This window comes from Nelumbo nucifera, chromosome 7 (assembly GCF_055504915.1).
Source record: "Nelumbo nucifera cultivar China Antique chromosome 7, China Antique-T2T, whole genome shotgun sequence".
In the NCBI taxonomy this organism is placed as follows: Eukaryota; Viridiplantae; Streptophyta; class Magnoliopsida; order Proteales; family Nelumbonaceae; genus Nelumbo; species Nelumbo nucifera.
The window spans coordinates 1345158-1364427 of record NC_142655.1 but is presented as its reverse complement, the minus strand read 5'-3'; the positions used below and the strand labels follow the sequence as shown (position 1 = coordinate 1364427).

General features: G+C 37.8%; 2 protein-coding genes across 2 annotated transcripts; both read left to right on the top strand.

Annotated features, from left to right (window-relative positions):
• Positions 1-1817: 1817 nt before the first annotated feature.
• On the top strand, positions 1818-12473 carry APRL5 (APR-like 5). Its single transcript, XM_010259352.3, has 4 exons — positions 1818-2313; positions 10295-10476; positions 10994-11118; positions 11222-12473. Exons 1-4 carry the CDS (start codon positions 2164-2166, stop codon positions 11653-11655), a joined length of 891 nt encoding a protein of 296 aa, XP_010257654.1. The 5' UTR covers positions 1818-2163; the 3' UTR covers positions 11656-12473.
• A 5146-nt stretch (positions 12474-17619) lies between these two features.
• On the top strand, positions 17620-19150 carry LOC104597667 (uncharacterized). Its single transcript, XM_010259353.3, has 2 exons — positions 17620-18618; positions 18766-19150. Exons 1-2 carry the CDS (start codon positions 17791-17793, stop codon positions 18880-18882), a joined length of 945 nt encoding a protein of 314 aa, XP_010257655.1. The 5' UTR covers positions 17620-17790; the 3' UTR covers positions 18883-19150.
• The last annotated feature ends 120 nt before the right edge of the window (positions 19151-19270 follow it).

Below are 19270 nucleotides of genomic sequence, written 5' to 3'. Positions count from 1 at the left end.
GTAAAAAACGAAGTTAGTAATTAACTAGGATAGAGACAACCTAGTTAAGTAATAAGTAGTTAGATAACTCAGTTTGGTTTGGTTTGGTTTCGATTTACACACATGAAAATCAAAATTGAATCAAACCGTTGATTTACTCATCTTTACAACCCAAAACCGACCAATGATGAAGAAAAATTGGCCAACTCGAATTGGATCAGACCAGGTTGATCGGTTTGAATTTTTTTATAAACAGCCCTAATACCAACATTTCCCCGAGTGTATATCATAATAGTTCACACTTGATATATTGGCTCCATTGATGTTTCTACCTAAAATGTTTTGGATCGATCACAATGGTCAAAATATTGAAAATTGAAATGCATTGGTGCATATTGATTGATATGTCAAATTTTCAACCCTATGATATGCTAAATACTAATAGTTTATGGGTTTGATTTGTTTTATATAATAGTCACAAAAGCATCAACAAAACAATAAAAAACATAATGAGTATTGAGAGTATCGATATCAAATACAACCTAAATTTGTGTTTGTGTGTGTTTTATGTTCTCGTACTTGTTTATAATATCATTTAAGCCTTAAATTTAATGTTATTTATGCATTTATGGGAATTTTATGTATTTATGTTTATCTTAATTATTAAGCATATCTTGACAAATATCATAAAATTGTCTTATTATTATACTTTGTGAAACCAATATTTGCATATCCAAATAATACTGTTATTGATTTGGAGGGTCGAGACGTGAGACTAGACACTCGATGGGTCCAATTAATACAAAATAATGCCTCTTAGCATGATTAGGTGAGCTCTCACCATGGAATCTGTGGAGTTTGGTAAGATTATTTGGAACTCTGGATAGCTATGACAGTATTTGAATAGTATTACATTTTAACATTTGGATTTCATCAAAGTCATCATCATCCTCATCCCAAGTTTTTATCTCAAATACATAGGGTTATTTACATCAGTACTATTTCACCATTCCATTTCAAAGGTTAGATCTGTATTAATTTAAATTCTTTTCAGTTTTTGTAATATTGGGTCAAATCACAATACACTGTATCAGCTCCATGTGTACACATGGGTCCCAAGTCCCATATGTTAAGATGACGTGGTGTAATGTGATTGGCCCAAAATCCTCCACTCCACCATTCCAATACCCCATATTGAGAATTCGGATCTATTCCTCAGAGAATTCAGATCTCCCATAGCCACATCTCAACCTGTTTTGTGAGATCAGATCCGGACTCCCATATTGGTGGCCTATATTATTATTATTTATTAACATTATCAAATAAAAAAATTTATTATATAATGATAATGGTGGGTGATACCTGCCTTGACTACATCTCAAGATAAACATTGAAAACTTTATTTATTTTTCTCTCTCCACTTGCAGGTGCCATTCAATTAATTATATTTTATTATAAAAAAAGCTTGGGTAAGGATTTAATATTTAAGTAATAAATATTAAAACCCTTAACCGCAACCCAAATAAAAAGAACAGAAAACCATTAAACATGGTAACTGGGTTACTGGAAATCTGGAATGGAGAAGAAAAGGGTTAAAAAAACAACAACAAAAGTTGTCTGTTCCCGCGTGTTCATTTTTACCTTGAAAGTTGAAAACCCAAACCTATAAAGCTATTCTCACATCAAGACTCAAATGCAGGAGAGTTTTTCGTTTGCAAAAACGCACTAGGGGTTTTCTTAAAACTTACCCCTTTGTACCGAACTTGGAATGTGACAAGGGAGGGCTAATTTTGTCAATTTACGTCATTAGGATTTGAGGGATATGTATGTGTATGGGTGAGTTGCGATTTGCGAAAAAAAAGCAGGTCTCGGTGTGGGAGAGAGAGAGAGAGAGATTGAGATTGAATTGGAACGGCGAGCGAAGGAGAAAGAAAGGGAGTTAGATAGGAGAAAGAGATTTATTTAAAGAAAAGGAAGGCGAGAAGGTCTTCCGCAACAGAAACACCGAACACAGATAAAAATAAGGGGAAATTCAAGAGGAATTTATTTAAAGAATAAAGAGAGGCTGATTTTCTTCTTTCTCTCCTTTGTTTTTTTTTTTTTTTTTTTTTTTTTTTCTCATCCCGCTTTTCTCCTTTCTATTCCCTTCTCTTCTCTTCTTCCCTTACCTTTGGGGTGGCATCCATGGCTTCGCTTCTATTTCTCTGCATCACCTTCGTTTCAGCGCTGCGTTTGGTCTCGTCTTCGTCTATTTGCCCTCCCCAGTCTCATCTCTTTTTGAACAGGATTCAGCATCAGTGCCCTGTCGAGATCTCCCCGTCTCCAGCTATCGAGGTATGGTTTTTGCGGTTTTTTGGTGTTATTGTTGATCTTTGTCAGGAATTACGTTCGAAACTTGGATTTTGGTTGGATTTCGTTGTTTGCCTTTTGGGCTTTGTCGGTAATCTTTGTTTTGGTGTTGAATTTGGGCTGCATGTTTTTTTATATCATATGCAACGGAGGAAAACAATTTTTGGATCTAACATTTTTTTTTAATTTGTTAGGGATTGTTTAGAATTTGAATTTCAATTATAACTTAAAAAAGTTATGTTTTTCTTGCAGAAACACACTTTTTTCTATTTATTTGTTATTTTCTCTTTGAGTTCTTTTTTTTTTGGAGGTGTATCAATTATTGCATTTTTTCGTCTTTCGGGCTATTGGTTTTTAAGGCAGGGATTTATGAGTTCGGGTTGGTATCTTGTTTTTTTTCTCGAATTAGGGTTTTTAATGCTGTTTTGGGATCTGTGTCCTGGAAAATGGAGAATCAGAATAAAGTGTATCGGTTGAGTTTGTACATGTTGAGGCTATTTGGCTCTGGTGGTATCTTGTTTCCAAACTTTCGGAATTTGGGATGATATAAATGCAGCATTTGGTTGTTGTTGAATGTTGACTTTTATACTTATGTTGAATTCTGTTTTAAGCTAGATTTTGAAGGAATTATGAAGCATATGGACTATTGTTTATCAAAAAAGAGAACCTTGTTGGTGGTTTCTTCTTGAAGATTTGAATCTAGCCCCTTTTTAATTATATGTAGGCAAAATTGTCAAGTTTCCGTAACTGTTGTTCTTTATGCATTCCCTAACACTATCACTTGGATTATGTATATTGTTTACTTCTCCATAAAGAAGAGTAGAGTGACACAACGTCTGTACTCCAAAAACATCATGTTAGATTATGTCTTACATTATCAACAATCTGATAGCTGACTTGTATATGGACATCTTGTTCTACTTAGCCTAGGCGTTGGACAATGAGATGGTTGCATGGAGGCTTTTCAGAATTAAATTTTTACCATGATGCCATTATCCTGATGTAGTCTTTATTGCATCTTTCCTTTCTATCCCCCCATTTCCTGTTATTGTCATTTTTATCCTTAGTATAATAAATTTCTGTTGTCAACGGGGGAGACAAAATTATAGGTACCATTATTAGACTACCATCAAGTTGTAGTAGATCAACTAGATATCCAGGTTTGCTTTCATAACCCATTAATCATAAGATGATTTTGGAACACTTAAAATGTGTCTGTGGTCATAATCATACACACAAAAGCAGATGATTTTGGAATACTTAAAATGTGTCTGTGGTCATAATCATACACACAAAAGCATCTCTTCTCTTCATATGTCTTTATCTGCCAATTATGTGCTGATGGGGGGGAGGGAACATGTCATCTGCCTTTAGGAATTTTTCTGAGACTTTTTTTTCTAGACTGTGATTGCAAACAAACTCAAGTTCTAAAGTGGAGTTATATAAGGTTAATGATAGGTTTCGTTGTTTTCCCCCCAAAATTTTGTGCTCATTACCCATGAGTTGAGTACCGGATTATCCAAGAATGTTGCAATCATATATTACACATTTATATGCAGAAATTGCAGCCAAAGATGTAGAGTAATAAATAAATTGTAAAGGAAAATGTATTACATAATTGCTTTGTTCCTCTTATACTGGTTTGAGGGGGTATCAGATTTGAAAGTCAGCTTAGCCAAGAGTGAGATGCTTCTCATTGGCCTGGTGTTTAACACAGAGGAGTTAGCTGAGGAACTGGGGTGCAAAGTTTTCCATTTCCCTTCCATGTATCTGGGGCTGCTCTTAAGAGCCACATGCATATCAAAAAGCATTTGAGATCCAGTGTTGGAAAAAATGGAGAGGAAGCTGATATCTTGGAAATCTAAATATTTGTCTAAAGGAGGAAAACTAGAACTTATAAAAAGTGTCTTGACCAGTTTGCCGGCTTACTATATGTCTCTATTTCCCATTCCATCCTCAGTTGCAGCTAAGTGGAGCAAGTTATGAGGAATTTCCTCTGGTCAGGATGGAAAGGCCCTCCAAAACTCATTGGGTGAAGTGGGATCAGGTTTTCCGACCCTTAGAAGATGGCGTCCGGGTATTAGAAGTGTGAACTGTGAAGCTCTTCAATATTGCCTTACTGGGTCACTGGTTTTGGCGTATCAGTTCTGAACCTGATAGTTTGGGGTGGAAGTTTATTGTGGAAAAATATGGCTTGAGCAGAAATGGGTGGAGTGTGGAGGTTCCTCAGTATCCATGGAAAGGCATTTGCAATTGCCTTCCTCAATTATTGAGAGGCATCAGATTAAGGTTGGAAAGGGTGACAATATTAGTTTTTGGAATGAAGCCTGGTGTGCTGATCTCCTCTTCAAGGACTTGTTTCCCCCTCTATTTTTTATGGATTATTGGCTTGCAACAAGAGGCCCTAGTTGTGGAGTCTTACAGCCTAGACAGGGGCAGACTAGCGAGGAATCTGACATTCTGTTGGTATTTCAATTATTGGGAGCTGAGATGACCCAGTTTTTTGCCATGTAACCCTTGGGAGGAAGATTCCAGAATCTGGGGTTGGCACAGTTCAGGCTCATTTTCAGTTCATTCGTTTTGTAATGGTCTACCAAGTGGAAGTAGCTCATCTTACAAGGCAGTTTGGAAAAATACGAACGATACAATCAATTTTTGAGAGTTTGGAGATCCCTCAAAGGCTAGAAACTTGAAAGGAGTAATAAAGTTGTTTGAATGTGTGTTGAAGATGAAGGTCAATTTTGAAAAGAGTTGTGTAGTGGGGGTAAATTGGGAGGCAGAGGAGTTGGTTGAGGTAGCAGAGTCCTTAGGTTGCCTTATTTCTAGCTGGCCGTTGAAGTACTTAGGTATGCCTCTAGGAGATAATCTAAGTGAAGGAAGATTTTGGAATTCGATCCTAGAAAAATGCACAAAGAAGCTGGCAGTTTGGAAGAGAAACTACATTTCTCTTTGGGGTTGGATCACTTTAATTAGAGCTACTCTTGCAAACTTGCCAACTTACCTTCTTTCCATCTTTAGAATGCCACAAAAGGTGATTTTGAAGGTAGAGAAAATCATGAGGGATTTCTTGTGGGAGTCAGGGGAAGGGAGGAAGGATCATGTGGTTAGGTGGGAAATAGTATGTAGGAGGAAGGAGCAGGGGGTTTGGGATTACGCAATCTAAGGAAGAAAAATACAGCATTACTAGGTAAATGGCTGTGGAGGTGGCCTCTAAAAAGGGAGAGGCTTTAGCATATAGTGGTAAGGAGCATGCATGGTGTGGTAGACAACGAATGGGATGCTGGTGTATCTCGCCGTGCTACGCTGAAATCCCCATGGAAGGCTATTCATAGTATTCTTCTCGTTTTCCTGAACCTGATCAGGTATGATACTAGTACTGGAGATAGGGTTTTGTTTTGGGAGGATGTTTGGATTGGTGACTGTGCCCTCAAGGACTTCTTTCTTTGTATTCCATCTCATGTTTTAAAAACAAGCCAATTCAAAGGTTCGTATCCTCTTCCTCTGCTTCTGGCATAAACTGGAATATGGGCTTTAGAAGAGACTTGAGAGATTCTGAGCTTGACCAGGTTGCTTTGCTCCTTAAAACCATTGATTCCGTTTGCTTGGACCCTTCTTCTATAGATTCCCGTATTTGGAAGCCTTTTCCTTCGGGTTCCTTTTCTTGTGCTTCCTTCTTTGCTTCCTTGTGCTCCCCTCCATTGCCTCAACCTTTTCATAGCAAGGAAGTTTGGTCCAAACCTGTCCCTCCTAAAGTTGGAGCCCTTTGTTGGGAAAATCAACACTTTGGATGTTTTGCAAAAAAGAAGACCTAGTCTTTGTATCTCTCCTAACTGGTGCACCCTTTGCAAAGCAAACGAGGAAAGTTGCTACCATTCACTAATCACTTTCCCTTTTGTTGTAGGCCTTTGGGAAAAGCTTTTTGATCTTTTAGGGTGCAGGTGGACAGAACCGATGTAGATTTGCAATCTTTTTGATCCTACAAATTTCAGGTGACCAAAGAGAAGAGGAAGAGTTTTGTGGAAGTGTGTGAGAGGTACTTTGGTGTGGTTGTGTGGGAGGAACGAAATGCTAGAATCTTTAATGACAAGGAGAGGGATCAAACTTGTGTGTTTGAAAGCATCTTATGTAGGGCCATAAATTGGGTAAAATCCTTGGATCTGTTCTCTTCCTACACTTTTGATGACATAAGGAGAAATTGGGAACAACTGGATAAAAGTTCTGCAGTCAAAAGCAAGCCGGTGGTGGATTGGAAGTCTCGTGATGCAAGCGTCATTAAACTAAATTTTGATGGCAGTAGTTTGGGCAACCCGAGGTTTTCTGGAATAGGGGGAGTCTTTAGAAATGAAGAGGGTCAGATTGTAGCTCTATTTTCTGGTCCTATAGGGTGGGGAGACTCAATAAATGCAGAACTCCAAGCTGTGTTACAAGGAGCAGAATATGCAAGAGAGTTGGCAGCGGAGCATTTAATGATTGAAGGTGATTCCAAATTGGTTGTTGGATGGCTAAAAGAACCAGAGACGGTAGCCTAGCTGTACAAGGGGACTTTGAAAAGATTTAAGTGGCTGACTTCAAATATTTCAGTCACAGTTCATTGGAAAAGAAGACGACAAATGGGCTGGCAGACCTCCTAGCTAAACAAGGAGTACATAGGAATCAACTCTTTTAGGCTCAATTGTAAGCTTTTTGTTGTAGTTAGGAGGCTGCACCTCGCGCCTCTTAGTGGGGAATTGTATGTATACTTAGTTCTTTAATCAATAAAATTATCATTTTCATTATCTATCAAAAAAAATATGGCTCCTTCGAAAGTCTTTTTTTTTTTTTTTAAAGTCTGGGTAGCTACTTGGTCAAATATCCAACTAAGGTGAACTTATCTAGGACAAGTGCTGTCCTGGATAGTGCCTTATGTCCTTTCTGTGAGCAATGGCCCGAAAATTCCAATCATCTAATTTCTTCATTGTGCCTTGACTAGCAAAGTGTGGCGACATTTATTGGGTAGCATTTATCTTTAGTGGTGTCAACCAAGGGTTTTTTTTGAGATGCTCAATGGTTGTAGTGTAGGTGGGATTAACAAAAAGGGCAAAACTTGTTGGGTTGTGATCCCTTTGGCTGTTATTTGGGCTATGTGGCTAGAAAGGAACATTAGGGTGTTTCAATCCCAGTGATTTAAAAGGCGCACCTAGGGCCTAGGTGCACAGGTGAGGCGCATTTTAGGGTAGATGCCTCGCCCAGGTCCTAGGTGCAACACTTTCAAAAGGTGCGCCTTTTGAAAATTGTACATTTTTTGTTTTTTTTTGAACCTAGTGGCTGGGCTGGGGGCTCCACCCTAGGACCCCCGACCACGCCCCTCAAGGCAAACCCAAACAAGTCCATGTTTGGGTTTTAAATTCTTAATTCTCACATTTGCTCACTCACCAAAGCTTCAAGAACCCTCTATTTGGTAATGTTGTTCATTCATTCATCTTAATAAAATATCTTCTTAAAAGGCAATTAAAATTATAAAATCATTACTTTTTGTGTGAGAATTAAGAATTTAAGACCTGAACATGGACTTGCTTGGGCTTGCCTCGAGGGGCGTGGCACAAAGGCAACTCATAGAATCAGGAATGTAATATGTTTTACATCATATTAGCTACTTAAAGTAATGCAATTGAGGAAAAAAAGAGATTGTGGGTTTTACATGCTTGAAAATGTTTTATATGTTTGATTTTATTTTTAAATTTTCATTTGAATATGCTTTACATGTTATGTTTATGTATTTTAGTTTTAGATAATAGGTTTTTTAAACCATTAGTTTTAAAATTTAAGTTTATATTTATTATTAACATTATGTTTAATATTTTTTATTTTTTTCATTTTTTTGGCATTTTTTTATTTTTAACAATTTTTTTTGTATTTTTGCGTGTTGCTTCAAAAAGGCGCTCGCCTCACTTTGCGCTTTTAAAACACTGCCAAGGACCATCCTGTTGAGCATGCTATAAACTCATCTTTTGATTTCATTAGGGTTTGATTGAAATGTAATAGCTTTTTTTTAGAGTAATTCTAGCCCCATTTTCTTGGCTGTGTGAGTTTTTGGGTCGTCTTAAATTCTTAATGCTCTATGGGTTTATGCACAAAAGCTCATTGTACAGAGAGCTGTAAATAATTTTTTGATAGGGACACGGATCGTTGTTGTTAAAAGATCTCAGTGTGTATTTAGGGAGGGATTGCTTATTGCTTAGGCTTGCTTAATTGGAGCTATGCTTCTATGCCTCCCCTTTGTGGTCCTTATGTGTTATTGCTCCTAGACCTAGAGAGAACATGGCAGTGTGGGAAGTGTGTTCATGGCTAAATATGGTGAATCCTTTATCTAGGCCATTCCCTATGTACAATTGGTATGGGGTTTACAAACTTAGGATATTGTCCTTATAGTCTCTACTCAAGCTGGAAGTGTCATCTCTGAATTTTATTTTCAGCAATTTTAAGTGGTATTTTGAATTCCCATTTTGAGAAGTCCTCCCAAGTAGAAATATGATAGAGAGAAGATGGGTTAAAAGGAAGGCTCAAGCCTAAGACCTATGAGCCTCAAAGCCCATAGTTGCATCTATCAAGAGGATAAATATCCCATAGATTTCAAGGAGATTTGATTTCCATCGATAAATATCATTGTAAACATTTACATTCTTTTGAGAACTAATGAAAACTGAATTGTTTCTTATAACTTGTTGTTTGGTGTTGACTCCAAGCTTGAAGCTGTTCAGCTTTAACTTTATCTCTTCCCAATGGGTGGTTGGCAAGTATGATCTTCTCAGTGCTATCAAAGTGCTGGTTAGTTAGTTGAGGGCCAGATTGACTACACCACTAACGAGTCAGTCAATACTCATGATATGGTCACTTGGGATGACTAAGCATCAACTAGGTCAACTAGTCAACTACAATAGTACAACTACAGGGTCATTTTAAAGCTTTATTTGTTTGTTTCTGTCTATAATTATATGAAATAATATTAAGGGTAAATCTCTTAAACTACCCCTACTATTCACGTGTTGTTCTTTGGACATTTTCTGGAAAATGTGTCTAAGATTGTTCTTTGGATATTTCTATAAACTCCACATGTGTTGATGGAAAATCAATGGTGAGGATTAAAATGGGAAAAATAATTTTTATAAGAGTCAGTGGTAAGAGTTGTCAGTTACTCAGTTTTTGTATAAAAAACTGAAATAACTCAAGGTTTTGATATGTAAATGATGACCAACTTCTCTGTCATGATATTTACTTGGTTTTGGGCTCATCCTTGCAGAAATCTGCTACAGTTTTGTAACTTCAGTATGGTAATGTCTACTTAATAATCAAGGAAAGCTCATGATACTAATTTAGATGGTCTAAATCTTTTTTCTCCTTAGCTTATGATTACCCATAGTGGCATTGAAAGTATTTCCGTTCTCATCTTAATGCTGCAATACTTTGGGGCTATCTTTGTTGTTTGAGATTGTGAGGGGTCAGTTATTATTCTTTTGCATTTTATCGTTCAGATATTTCCTGTATTGGTTTGTCTTTGGTTCTAGCTGCCTCTGCTTGACTGCTTCTGTCTCTCCTATAAGAGCTTTGATTATTGTCTTTTGATTGTTTTGATTCTTGATAGAGTAATCATGTATATTGCAATATTCCCTTGCTAACTTATAGTCACCTTTTTTTTCACTAATATAATCACCTTTGAATCAGTTAGAATTGCTGTTTTGTCTTCTCTCTGCCTGATTGGTTTGCTTTGCCCTGCACCTCTTCAGTCAACATGTTGTTCTCACATTTGGGCTTCATGAAAATCTTCCATTGACTGTTATTTCTTTTCATTAGTTCTGTATGCCTTATTGTTTAATTAGTTTCTCTTTATGGATTTGCAGAGTGTAAACCTTGCAAATGGTTTGTTGGTTGAGTCTTGAGTGCAAAGTGAAATAATTCTTATTTCTTGACATTGTTTTTGCCCCCTTTTAAGGTTGATGGAGATTCACTTGAAAGAGCTTTAGGCTCCAATTGGAGGAACACGTACGCTTCTGTACTCTTCTACAGTTACTGGTGTCCATTTTCACATGGTGTAAGACCCACATTTGACACCCTCAGCTCCATGTTTCCTCAAGTCAGACATTTGGCAGTTGAACAATCTTCAGCCATGCCAAGGTGGGAGATGTTATCTCATTTTATTCTATTACTATTTTCCCTATTTCCATGCATTCAGACATTTGGCAGTTGAACAATCTTCAGCCATACCAAGGTGGCAATCATACCTCTATGATTGCCAACATGAAACCGTAGACTGATTATTACAATCAGCTTGTTACAACAGCTTTATGGCCAAGAGGCTTCCAAAAATGCATACATTTTTTTTGGCTTCATGGGGCTACACAACAGTGGGTAGAGCTCATCTCCCTCGCCCCAAAAAACCCGTGATGGCAGTGGGGTTTGATCCCAGGTCTCTGCTACAATGAGTCAAAGATCCTACCAACAGAGCCACCATAAGTTGGTTAAAAAAATGGATACTTTAGTTGGTGGACCTCGATGCCTGTATAAGTTTTTAAAACAAGAGAATGAGGGTTGAGGAGTTAGACTGATTTTCCATAATTAGATGATGTTGAATTCTTTTGGGGCTTGACTTTATCCAATAGTTCTATTTACCAGCTTCCATTGTAATGTACAGTGTGTTCTCAAGGTATGGAATTCACAGCTTGCCGTCAATAGTGATGATAAATCAGACAGGAAAAGTACGGTACCATGGTCCCAAGGATCTCACGTCCCTCGTACACTTTTATAAGAGTATAACAGGCAAGTGGTTATCCAAAAATGAAACAAATGTATGGATTTGATTTTCTCCACTCGTGGTTTAATTTAAATAAGGCATACCTTAATCTTATTGTTTCCCAAGCAGGACTCGAGCCAGTTGAATACTTCACTGAGGATCAATCAAGCACCCTGGGAAGTGGTGAGAAATCTCTTCTTCAGTTATGGAGGGAGTCTTCCACAGAAGTGATTCTAGCAAGGGAACCATACCTAATTTTCTCCATATTGTTCCTCTGCTTGAGGGCGGTACTATACTTGTTCCCTGAGATGTTATCTCGTCTGAAGGCTTTCTGGTTCTCATATATCCCCCGCCTGAACCTGGAAATCTTTGGAGAGACAAGCCAGTTGTTGGAACATGCGCTTCATGTGATAGATGTCAAGAGGGTTTGGAGCAAGCCGAAATTGTGTAAAACTAGGAATTTTCATCAAGGAGCTAAGAATGCCCATGTGTGGGCATCTTCATTGGCATCCGTTTCCTTGGGCGAGTCATCTTCAGCTAGAGGATCTCCTGCAGTGGAGTAGTGAGCTTCTACCGGTCACCCTGCAACCCTATCTCGAACTCAACTACGATGCAAACTGGGAGAACAGAGATTCTTGGGCTTAATCCAATGGAAGGAGGAAGGACCTTATTAAATGCAATGGAACAGGCTGGTCATGCTCAAGGGTTGGTAGTATTTTTTTCCATATTCCTTTTCCCCTGTTTTATACCTTTTCGTATGCCCTATGTACTAGTGGTTATTACTGAAGCTGTTGTCCCTTTTTTCTTCTTTGTCGGAGTTTTGAGGGGGACGCGAGCAAGCGCAACCATGTAAATCCAAGCGCATCTATAATTTGTATATTATTTTGCATTTGGGAAAACCACCTCTTATTGCACTTCAGCCACACTTAGAAATAGGGGAAGGATCTCCAAACACCAATGATATTTCTTTTCTTGTGTTAAGATCTTTTTAGCAGGTGTAGGATCGATTAGTGCTAACCAAATTGTTCAGGGACACTCGTACTCTTATATGTGACGGATGGCTTAGTTTCAATAATCGCCAGGAGAAGAAGATGCACCAGCCTTCAGCAAATGGTCGGGCAAACAATGGCAAGCGATGAATATGTGGAGTCAACCAACAAAGAACAAACTAGTCCTTGAGCAGTTGAGCTATATATATGAAGTCGGTAGGAAGCGGGAAGCTGTCTTTGCTGTTCTGTTTTATTAATTTTTGGTAAATTTGTTGTTCTGTTTATATGCTACATTTAGAGCGATTGCAGGCATTAACTGTTTTGATGGATTGCTCCGCAAACAATCTCACCTTTCAGGATTTTTTCTCAAGTTTTGGGATATCGTGTCAAAATAATGACCATGTGGTGTGCATACTTGGTGTCTAGTGGTTCACATGAAGGAAGCCTTGACTTGCGAAGAACCTAAGCCGAAGTTGCATTGCTGACTGAGAGTTTGGCCAGTTGGTTCTAATATTTTGATTCCAGTATTGGCCCTTTTCTCCCCAGTTGGGCTTAATAGGGTTCAAAGTATCGAGACGCCTACGCCTTCGGGGGTTTGGACTTCGGACCACATGTTCCCCCTTTTTTTAGGGTTTATTTTTGTCAAAATCTCACAGGTGGACCTCGGGAGTCTCTGAAGAATTGTTTACATCTTGCCACATCATCCCTCGACACAGTAGAAATGAGGATGCATGATACACTAGTACACACTACACGGATAGAACCCAACTTTTATTCTAAGTTTCAATTTCCAACACTCGGCTGTTCCCTTTGTCCTTGTCCAACTATCATTCGACAACCATCACACTCTACTTTTCTACTTATTTTGTCGCCTTTATGGCCCGCCCATGCTTACCTTTACGATTTCAATCTTCCAAGAGAAAGATGCCAGAGTTTCCAAGGTTGACAATCTTTTTTTGCATCTGGTTTCAATTTACAGCCAAACACCAAAAAACTTCCCGGGTGTCACGTTGATGCATTTGAGATTTCAACCTTTAATTAAAATTCTACAATTACCCTGAAGTTTCATATGAAGAGTAGTAGTTTGAGTATGTGAGATCTTTGAATTTGCTGTCTACAATCTTATCCCTCCAACGAGGCAAGGGTATGAAGCAAATTGCTTCTATGTTAATTATAAGAGTAATGATCAGATTGGGAATTGATACTCAATACTCAATATATTTGAGAGAGAGAGAGAGAGAGCGCCTCCCTTAAAATATTTAATTCAGAAGTCACAAACTCAAGAGGCCACGAGCTAACAAACATCGCTGATTGGAACTTTTTCTTCCACCATCCAAATCAATGCAGAAAAAGGGTTATGACCATGTCTAGACCTATTTTTTGGCTCAACTAATCTCCTTGGTAGTACCAAATCTTCTCAACATTGGAAGCATGGAAGGTTTGTGGTGCAGGACTAGTTTAGGAGTCCTATTGATGTTACATACCCCAGAGAAGATTGACGCTTTCAATGGGCTTATACAGCATATGTACTGATCTTATCAATTATTACATAAAAGATTAAAAAAAAAAAACGTTGTATTCCAAGCCGAAGGAGAGAAGTCCAGATTGTGCTCTTCAGGTAAGACAATCGTGGCTCTTTCTTCTCCTTTCGACTTTTTTTTCCTACCATTTTCTGGGCTGTCCGTTTTAGCCATCGAGACAATGACAAATTAGGACTTAGGAGGTTGACATCCATTTGTTGATTTAACATTGGAAAGGGTCCGTTTGTTTCCTACATGGAACCATTTGATTCGTTTCTTGGTCCTGCAGATTTACAGATCAACAATTGGGTATCGTATGGGGAGTTCTGGATATCCTACCCACAAGACACAACAGCTGTACATCAGGAACATCTCCCTCATGCACAACAACATCTAATTACAAGAGATGTTCCTTGCTGCGAGTCTTCTAAGAAAAGATGTGGTATTCTGTTATGTATGGATGGGACCCGTCCACAAAATAGTGTGGATAGGAACAGGCCATACCCTAATTTATCGTCCACAATATTTTCTCGCACTTTGTGGGAATGTTTCAGTGTAATGCACATGCATTACATAGGTCTAATTACTCTCATTTTAATTCTTGCACAAGTCCGATGATTCTCCTTTTCAATTCTTTTTTCATTATTTAAAATATTGATTTTTATTTTTTAATATTTAAAATAATATTTTTTAATTATTTAAAAAATGTAATTGTTGTCTATATATTGATGCCTTTTTTTCAATTTATTTACTATATAAAATGCAAAAATTAGACATTTTGATCAACTATGTAGATCTCTCATAAAATGTATATAAAATACATGGAATCAAAAATTATAGTGTGGATTAATTCACACCACACCTACAAAACGCCATTGTGGGTGTGGACTAATCCGGTCCACACAATCTATCCATAATTTAGGACAACTGTGGGATATGGTGTGGGTGTGGATTGGTCCCTGCCACAGGGTGTGGTGTGGACCAGTCCACACCCACCAATTTTTCATCACAGAACACCCCCTTAGTCTTATGAATTTGGGTTTCCTCTTCATAGAATGGTGCTCACACCCACCTCATAGCACTTGTTGCCTTGCATTAAAATTAAAAGCATCTTCTAATGAATGAAAAAGAAATTTTCCCAATATGCGACTACAACATGCTGTGAAGTGAATGTGAAGAGGAAATCTGAATTCTAGTTTTATACCCATGTAGATTGATTGGTCTTCCAACTTTCAAGAGAGCAACTCAGCTAGTGTCTGATCGAGCAAATGCACAACCATGATTATGCATAGTATAAATATATACAAAATAATACAAAATATAAAGTATAAGTTTGGCATCGATGCTGCAGATGCAAAAAACAGTGCCGCTGATGTATAGGTTGGAAGCACCGTTTTCCGAGAAAACGGTGTCTTTTTTTGTTTGGAATCATTGCTGTTAAATAAGACATTTCTTGGAACAACAACAACTTTTTCTGTTTGGTATCAATGCTCTAGGAAATGTTTTTAGCACTGGTACCCATTATCCAGTGCCACATCACTGCTACTTCACATCTTTATTGACAGCAACGAGCTATAGTTTCAGGAAACGTCGAATTTGGTGTTACTCCAAACTATGCAGAAGCAATACTCTGCATATTTCGAACATCGCTTTTTTCTAATATGGCGCCGTTTTCTGAAGCAACGGCAACGATGCCAAACAGACGCAAAGGTTTATACTCTACATATTTATATTTATACTCTTTCAAACTGAACTAGATTTGAAGCCAGTTGGAGGAGAGCTGTAAGGTTAAATTTAGTGCATCGAACGTGGAAATGTTAAGTCCCAATTTGCATGCGTTATGCTTACGTCTCCAGGAATCCGCTTTGAGTTGACAAACTGCACATGGAATTATGGACCAAACCAGAAAGGTTATCAGTCACTGGCTTAATTACTCTGAGCTAACGAGTGTTAAACACGACGAGCTCTGGGGTGAGTGTTTTCTTTGTGTGTAATCATCACTCCTCATGGAAACGGATCGAGTAAAGATTTTTTTTATTGAATGATGCTCCTCGCATAGTCAGTTGAGACAAATCCAACTGCTGGGGGTGCCCTGCCCCTCACATGCCGGAGCTGGACCCTAGTTGGAATCCGAGTCATAACATACCAACAAGAACGAATTGAGCGTAGTATATGTTTGGCATTGATGTTGTAAATATAACATGGCTGATGTGTGGATTGAAAGTACAGTTTTCTGAGAAAATGGTGTTTTTTTTTTTTGTTTAGAAGTAGTGTTGTCAATTAATATGTTTCCTGGAATAATAATAATTTTTTTTATTTGGTATCAATGTTTTAAGAAACGTTTTCAGCACTGATACCCATTATCCAATGCCACATCATTATTCTGTTGGCAACAACGAGCTGCAGCTCTAGAAAATGTTAAATTTGGCGTTGCTCTAAACCATATCTTCCCAATTTCTGAGACATGGCTTAGAACACAATTTTTATAAAAAAAATAGTTCCAAACAAATGTTTATTTCTTGAAGTACGTTTTTTTTCGATGTAATACTGATGTAACTCATTTTCAAGAGCAATGGCAACGATGCCATAGTGTATCAACTTTGTCTCTTACATATTTTAGGCAAATTATAAAACTTTAATAACAGTACATCATAATATTAATATTTACAAATGGTATTTGTACTTATAAAGGAGTTATCTCTCTTCAATCACCATCTAGACCGAAAAGGTCGTCAATAAGTTTCAGTCATCTGATATTTTTTAATCATTATTGGAGTTTTAGTGTTAATGATGATGATGATTTTAGAATTCTAGTTACTGTCATTTTTTTCACATTAGGTAATTTATTTAGTCAAATAAATATCCAACTTCTTAAGCAATTATTAAAATATTGATAATAGTCGGTGTGTATCGATATAGACTGATATTCTTTTTTATTATTTTTTTTTCATAGATTGAAAGGGATCAGGGCAGTCTTGCCCAAACTTAGAAAACCCCCATATCCCTTTTATATGTGGGTGTATGGGTATTCATGACCTTGGATATGGATATGATATATTCAATATTTTGATGCTTTAAATGATCATTGGATGGACTCAATTATTTTCTCTAACCGTTGTTTAGTGGAGTAGAACCTATTTGATGCATAAAGAAAAAGGCTACCATTATGAAGAACATGGGGGTATTCTCATTGGGGCCGAGATGGCTACTCAGTAACTATTGTCTAGCCCATTTTTTACAAAAAAAAAAAAAAAAATTTATAAAAAAAGGCTACCATTATGAATCCATGATTCAAAGTATCCATATGTCTCTGCATATCAACATAGGCATATCAGTATTTAAATACACATGAAATTCTTTTTTGTTTTTTTTTTTAATTTGGTTTTTGAGAATTAAAAAAAAAACGATATTTTTTATTAAAAAAAATGATTTGGAACCCAAAAGATACAATATTGTATCGATTTTTTGAACCTTGATTGAAACGTAATGGGTGTAACTAATTAATCAACAGAACATGAGGAGTTTTTTGATAATTCAGAGTATTGCAAATAATTAAAGTTTAAGGAGCACCAACTTGTGACAGTTGTATGGGCCATTTGGCTTTGTCTTTCACTTTTCTTCTTTTATTGCTTTTGCTTCTTGCCCTTCAATCTTTCAACATCATTCCAAGGAAAACGATTTACAAGCAACCGACACTCCTTTTTCTTTCCTCTGGAACAGAGAATCTCTTTTAGAGAAATCCTAACCCTCTTCTTTCTTTCAATTGTAGAAGCTCCAAAAAGACGAACCTGGAGAAATATATTTTTCACTCCCAGGCCCAATCTACACCCGTTCAAAGTACCATCCATCCAATAGTCAGAAGTAATATTTTCGTAATAAAACCAAAAGCATTGAAAAGAAATATCTAGGAACCTTATCAAGTGGGGATCTTTCACCTTATGATGGGTCCGGTTGGGCCGTACCCCTTTTGTCGCTAATTCCAAAGATAAAGCTCCCAAACTGCTTCCTTGGTCATTCAACCCTTACTCCAATAGCAAGAAGACATAATGGGTAGGCTGCTCTTGGAGAAATTCCACCAGAAAACACAGCAGTCCATGAAAGCCACCTTCTTGGTTCAATAATTCAACACTACTTTTCAAACCCAACTCATATTTCAGTCCATCTTTGCTCATCTTTCACCCCCTCCATCATGGAGAAGTCCTCAAGTGAGATGAGCTTGGATGAGTGGGAAGTCCTCTCAGATGATGGGTTTCTTGACCTTCACCACCATGAGGATGGTGGCAGGAGAGTGCTTTCAAAGGAGACAGCAGGTTTTGATCCCAAGGGTGTGCTGGACATGAATTATTTCATATGCCCATCTCCCCCTCCTCGCCATATGTTTGAGTCCTCCAAGAAATCCAGTGATTCAAAGGGTGTGAATCAGCTCGTTCCAGTCCCAATCAAATTGGAGCCACCGATAGGAAATAACCAAAATCATGAATTCGTCAAAGAAATTCTGGATATTCCAGTTGTAGAGTTCAGTATCATACCTGCAGCAGTGTCAGAGAAGATCAAAGCTCCAATCTTGGGACCCAAGACAGCAGATCAAGACACCGTCTCTCAAGTCTTCTTCAAGAAAATGAAGGAGCATGAATTCGTCGACATGAAATTGGACTCACCAAAGTCCAGCACCAAAGGAAGCAGGCTTCAAACTGAGGTTGGCTCGACTCAGTTTGAGAAGGAAGAGGCCTGCGAAGGGGAGTCAACAGAGCATAAGGCTTCTGGTAAAGTGGTAACTGAGGAAGAGAAAGAGAAGAAGGACAATTTCTTGGATCCGGAGATCAAAAACGACAACAATTGGGAAGATAGTGCCGGTGGTCTTTGCATTTGGAAGTGGAGACTAACTGGAATCGGTGCTCTTTGCTCTATAGGTGTAACTGCTGCCACTATTTGCATTTTCATCTTTGGAAGCCAGCAGAGGTACAAACACCATCACCAGAACCAGAAGTTCAGATTTCAGATCTACACCGATGACAAGGTTTGGTTATCTGAAAACAATCATCACTGTTTGTATCTGATCGAATTGTAACTCTTTTTCAGAAAGTATTTGTCACTGCTGAATTCTTTGACATCTTTCCCACCTAAGCAAATCTGAGAACTAACAATTCTCAAATTTGGGTTGCAGAGCATCAAACAAGTGGTCAGTAATGCAAGTAGATTGAATCACGCACTTTATGCAGTTAGAGGTGTTCCATTGGCCAGAGCTCACATATCCTTTGGAGGTTACTATGATGGCCTTTAAGGAGCCACAGTTCATGGGCATCATCCATCCATCCTGATATTACAGTAATAGTGTTTCTTTTCTATGTTAATTGTAACAGATCCAGATAGGATCTTCACATTTGTACATAGTGATATGGTAGGATGCATGTATGGATACTCAAAGGAAGTATGTTTCCTTCATCAATTCTGATTGAAGTGGCCTTTCTATGTTCATTGAACTTTATGTCATACCACTTCTAGTTAGCCACGTTACAGATAATATATTTATTTGCAGGATGCAAGTTAAATATTGGGTTTACCATTCAAAGCACTCTGACAAATTTCACTATTTCAGGCAGGATTTGGTAAAATGTAGAAAAATGATTGGGATGTTCATGACTCAAGACCCACTAGTGAGTTGAGAATGA